This window comes from Camelus ferus, chromosome 7, assembly GCF_009834535.1.
Source record: "Camelus ferus isolate YT-003-E chromosome 7, BCGSAC_Cfer_1.0, whole genome shotgun sequence".
In the NCBI taxonomy this organism is placed as follows: Eukaryota; Metazoa; Chordata; class Mammalia; order Artiodactyla; family Camelidae; genus Camelus; species Camelus ferus.
In genome coordinates this window covers 12,403,611-12,409,610 of record NC_045702.1, presented here as the reverse complement: position 1 = coordinate 12,409,610, position 6,000 = coordinate 12,403,611, and the positions used below count along the sequence as shown (strand labels likewise).

The following is a 6,000-nucleotide window of genomic DNA, read 5'->3' as shown; positions in this document are numbered from 1 at the left end:
TGTTGGAGCTCGTGAGTGACTTCCAGTCATGGCTGTGAACAGCAAAAAAGCAGTCCCACAAAACATCCCCAAAGTAGCATGGCAACATGTGGAAATCTCCACTGCGCCCTAAATGACGGTCGGTTCTGAGGTGGCTGTGCCCTGCTCATCCGCATCCACTTGACCATCCACCAATGACTTCCAATGATGCTGTGTATTTTCCCATGATTGTCTCCACATAGATTCATCTTCATTCCAATTGGGCCTCTGAAGTTACACAGATTTATAACATCCTTTCCCGAGTCCTGTGGAAGACAGGACCGTCCTCCAGCTGCCTGCTGAATTCCCTTCACAGCTGCCCCTCTGGCCTGGTTTCTGACTGAGCCTGCACGCACATCTCTTAAGGTTCTGGTTGGCGTCCAGCTCCCAAATGTCTTCGGGGTGGGTAATAAGGGTGTCCTCATTATCTAGCATCCGCCTACATGCCTGGCAGCACTGGGCACATCCTGGGTTCTCATGGAATGTTGCTGAATAAAAACAAGAAAAACAACACACAATGTTTAATGTTCTTGAAATATTTTTTAATTTTCTGCTTTTTCTACCAAGACCAAAGTTGTACAGACAGGTATACAATTCTGGACCCTTAGGGCATGAGGTATCACCCTCACGTGGTACAAGTCCTTCCTGCTCTCCTTTCCACGTGTTTTCAAGCCATGTTTCAATCAGCGCATTGCTTTCTTCTGTGACACGTCAACCACAGGCAGCAAGAGCACTTGGAGACGTGGGCAGGCGCAGTGTACTGGACACAGTGAGCTCCTACACCAGCCGGGAGCACTTTGGAAATGGCCACAGCTGATGCGTGCACAGAGGAGGAACATCATGGCTGTTTCAGCTTCCTGGTACTCATCTGGGTTACCTTCTAAGGTGAGAAAGACCTAAGGGCTCATAAAGAGAGCGAGTATTTAAGAATCTTCCACATCCAGACAATGTTTCAAGTGAGATTCAAAGTTCTCTAACCATGATTTTATCTTGGAGGGTGGAGGAGAAAAATCCAGAAGATGGTTGAATCACCTTTCATTCTTCCATTTTTGTCACTAATTTGACAGTTCTTGGTTTTGATGCAGCAGAAATAAAAACAAAAAAGGCATCAACCAACCTATAACTTGTGTCCGGGCTACTGCATACAAAACTCTCCTAAGGACTGAGATAAAAGGACTTTTCCCGCAAAGCTCTGTCCTGTTTTGGTTTGGGAAATTTGTTGAAAACTGCAGCCAGCTGGGAAGCTGTTGACATCGAATTGCAAACTGACAAGGGCAAGAGAACAGAAATTCTACTCTTTATGTTCTAGAACCCTATTAAGCGGTTTTAGGAAGGGACTAAAACTTAGGTAACAATCTACTTTCCAAAGATCGCTGGGCATTAGTAATTCATGCATTTTTTTCAGAGTCCAATTTGACACAACCTTCCTCCCCATCCCACCCTAGACCCTCTGGAATTGACAGCATTAAAATAAATGTTAAATCAGAGCATCCAGTACTGCAAACTCCCTTTAGAGTTTATATGAAAAGCCAAAGCTGAAGAGAAAAAGATCCTTACACCTTCTCTCCACTCAAGAATCAGCGTAGAGAAAACTAAATCAGCTCAGAATATACCAGACAACATACCCAAGGGAGGAATATGACGAAGGAAACAGAGATGACCACTCCCCCCACCCCGCCCTGCCGTGCACCCAGTTAAACTGTAGTTATTTTCTTATCCTTGGTGGCCTGCTTGATGGCAGCCTGCTCGCAGATGATCTCCTTGAGCCGCTGCAGCCTCATGTTCTGGGTGGTCTGGTCTCCCACCCCCGTCTGGCTGCGGTGCAGCAGGGTCAGGGCATGGATGTACTCCAGCTCCGTGTACTTCACGCCCTGGTCCACCACCAGGTTCAGGAGCTCATCGGCCGTGTTGTACAGCATCTCGTAGTACTGCCTGAGAAAGCAAGACAGAACTCTGCTCAATGTCTCCACTGTCAGCCACCTATGCGGTCTTAGGCGTAATGGAGGTGCTGTTTGTAAACTACTTACTTTACCTATTCAGTAAACACTTACTGATCGCTAGACATTGTTCGAGGCCCTATGAGGATAATGGAGGACAAGATTCCCGGAGCTCACTTCTTGAGAAAGCCTAAATGGAGACCTCTTGTAGTTCAGGGTCTCAGTTCACTTAAGACTTTCTCCTCAGGAGATCAAAAGAAAGAACAGGTTGGGGTACAGAAGCAAGAGAGAGAGAAAGAACCAGCCGGCAGGCATTGTGAATCATTTCTGTATCATTCAATCCCTCATTCGTTCCTCATTCATTGGAGGCCCTGTGAAATACGTGGTTTTTTCCATAAAGTGGGATAATAACAGTACCTCATAGGGTTATGGTAACTCTTAGGGTTATTGGAAGAATTAATTAATCCATATAAAGTACTTAGAACAGTGCCTGACACAATTCTATGCACTTCATAAATATTAACCATTATTACTGAAAATATATTCATAATAATGCATTAATAGTCATGTAATAATAGTAACAGTAGCACATAAAGGTGAGCAAGACAGCTCCTTTCTTCAGACAGCTCAGAGACAAGTAGGAAAGGGAATGAAAAGCAGAGAAATATCGATTGTGTCTCTGATGGCTAAGTTCATTTCCATGTACTGTGTCGTTGAACCCTTTCTGCACCTAGGGAGCTATTACACCCTCTTCTCAGATAAGGAAACTGAAGCACAGGGCAGTTAGAGGACTTGCCCAATGTCACAAAGAAACTGAGTGGCTGGGCCAGGGTACTGACTCGGAGTCCAATATTCTTCATGGACACAGACAAGAATATTCCATGTGCTGTGAGGGAGGCAACAATGCTGTGAATTAGAGCAGAGGAAGGAGAGATCACACCTGTTGAAGGGAAGGCGAAGGATAAAGGAAGACTTCATACGGGGTAGGATACTGGCAGGCAGGGCTTCTGGGAAGGAAATTCTAGATTAAAGGAAAAGAAAAGAGATGAGCAAAGAAAAGAGGGAAGAGTAGTCTGGTCAGCCCGGGGAGTAGAGCTGAACAGGGCAGAGTCATGGGAAAAGGCACTTAGAGCCAGAGGCAGAGTCTGACATCCGGTTAGTTTCATCAATAAAGAACTTTAGGCCCAGTTAGGTCAGTAAAGCACCCCCCAACCCTGGGGCCCCCGGTTCTGTTGAGGACAGAGGCAGCATTCCAAGTTGTGCTTCTGGAAGATCAATGTGACAGCACTCTGCAGGATGGTCTGGGAGGGGACCAGGTATAATAGCAAAAAGGAAGGGACTTGCGAGCCATTTGGCTCAAGGCCACTGGCCGAGGTGATGGAGAGAAACGTAGTGCATGTCAGAGAAACATTCATTAGAGTGAATCTTCAGTGCAGAGAGAAGATGAAGGTGGGAGTCAGGGAGGGAGAAGGCTGCCACTAGCCAGTCCTAAGCCCAGCATCATGCCACCTCCATCCCTCACCGAGCCTACTGGACTCTGAGGCTATGTGCTGAACAGCTACTACAGGTGACCTGGGACGTACAGTTCAGTGCAGGCTCTGAGTCAGTGATGCCATCACAGCTGGTCAGCCAAAGGACAGAGGGAGTCTCCCCAGGAACACGCTACTTCCTTCTCTCCTCCTCCCAGGAAAGGCAGCATTGTCATGAATGAAGGGACAGAACAAGGCAGTGGGCCCCAGGCAACTCGGGGTGAAGGGATCTTGCTGAACTATTATCAGGGTCACTCACTCAAAAATCCTGTTCTATTGGACTTGGGGCCTTGAGGCCTTGGATTTCTTCATCAGGGACATCTTTAGGCCACCCCACGGCCTCCTCTCTGATACCAGCCCCTGTTTTGAGAAATGAGGCCCTCCATCCTTGAATTCTTTTTCCCTTAGGTACACAGTTGAGGGAGAGAGCTTTCCTTTAGGGAACTATCTAAGTACACATTTTAAAAATTGTTCAGGAGGAACACACATTTGATTCTAGATTTGCCGCATGGAATATAAGAGAACTGGGGACTCGTGATCTTTCAAAGCTGGGAGGGACTTGATAGCTGCAGTTCTAGAATGGCGGCTCTCCAACGGTAGAGTTTCTGGGGAGCTCCTGAGAAGTACAGATTCCTGAGGCCCAATCCCCAGATGCTCGGAACCAGCCACCGTGCTGAGCCAGGGTCTGCTTGGTGCGGGGAAGAGTTACAGAACCATTCCCATCTCCTTAAGCCAAGGACCTAAAAGCATGAGGGAAGGAGACAGAAGTAGTAAATGGGTCCTAATACTTTTCACTGAGATTAAACCAAAATAATTGTGTGTCTTTGTATCATGATGTCGATATTTTCATTATTTATCTTAAGGAGTAACACCGAACCTATCTGACTCAGTGAAATTGGTTTTCTTTTGAAAAATCTGATGAATTGTTTCCAGGGATACTGGCTGATTTTTCTACAGCGATGGCTGTTCCATGCTGGGAGCAAACAACAGAACAAAGATGCCTGGATTTCTAGTCCTGGATCTTCCAATGTGATAAGTGATAAAGGGCATGCCACTTAAGTCCTTAATGTTTCAATATCCTCTGTGCAATGAAGACCTTTATAAATCTCAGAATGACACTCTGAAGTGGACTGAGAGACTAAGAGAGTCCTCAAGAGTCTCGGATGAACCGTGCCCCAGAATTACAAAGCTGAGTTATTAAACAAAATTGACAGGTAACTGACGGTGTGTTTTCTATAGTTAGGGGGAAAAAAATTCCCCATAACCACGATGATATATTAGATCATAAAGAAACATAAATATTTAAAGACAGAATGAAATTCATTCATCTTTCAGAATAGCACCCAGGAGCAAAGACTGTACTAAATCAGCGCAGCAACAGTTCTACTTAGAGGTGGAGAATGGGTGCTACGAGGCGCCCTAAGGAGAAGACAGGAAAATGCCTCAAACTGCACGATTAGAATGATCTTCCGTGATAAACACTGACACACTGAAATGAACATGTAACCCAACGCAGATAAATAATTTATCAGCACTTATTGAGGCCCTAGGAAAATGAAAGCCTGATCTTTATCAGCACAAGTTAAAATAGCAGCCATGGCTTCCAGGGCACCATGTTTTATACCAGACAGCACTCTGTTGCCTCCATCGGATCACTGAACACACATTTGATTTAGATCCGTTCTGGCTCATGATGTATGTAGAGCAGGTTTCCTCACAGCCCGTGATACCCAGGGACCAACTGGTAGATGTGGACCAAATATCCCATTTCAGAAACCAGAGATCCATGTCCCCCATGATGGGTGGGATATTCTGGAGAAGGTGGTTCTTTCCTGTGGTTTCTCTCTCCCTTTGCTGTGTGTCTATGGGCAGAGTTCCCCAAGTGGGATGAGTGGGGGCTGGGGAGAGGCAGAGATAGAAAAGTGAAGGTGTGATGTCACACAGACTGGTCTCAGAGTCTGTTAACACGACCATGTTTATATTTTGTTCTGGTACAGATTACTTTGTCATATCTTCCTCATGTTTTCTTTATCCATAGACTATTCTTTCTCATTTTTTTTTCTTCTTATTTTATTTTAATGATATTGCACTGCAACTCCTTCTCCCCAACTGATTGTGTTTGAAAACCATTTATACCAGTAAGGATACAAAGGGTATTTTGGTAAGTTGGGCAGATCTTCTCTTCAAAGTGTAAAAATAAAGTTTGTTTACCTGTGATTGGAAAATTAGTATGTGTCATATAGAATATACAGACTACACAGAAAGATTAAGCAGAAAAAAGATTACTCACATAATCCCACCATAGAGACATACCACATTTTGGCATTTCCTTTCAGATTTTTTTCCCTGTATGTAATGCTCTATCAATTTCTTTCTTATAGTTGAAAATATCTAGATTGATACACTATTGGACACTTTGGCTGTTTACAATTTAAAAAACTTTCTTTCCTGAGGATAGATTTCCAAAGCAGAATTAGTCAAAAGGTAAGTATATTTTTTAGGACTTAGGCAATGCC

General features: G+C 44.6%; 1 protein-coding gene across 1 annotated transcript in view; it reads right to left on the bottom strand.

The window, feature by feature from the left end:
- Positions 1-538: 538 nt before the first annotated feature.
- Positions 539-6,000, bottom strand: part of EXOC4 (exocyst complex component 4) — a 698,176-nt gene continuing 692,714 nt past the window's right edge. The window contains exon 18 of the mRNA XM_032483367.1: positions 539-1,950. Within this exon, the coding sequence (XP_032339258.1) occupies positions 1,713-1,950 (238 nt within the window). The 3' untranslated portion in view covers positions 539-1,712. The remainder of the gene's footprint in view (positions 1,951-6,000) is intronic.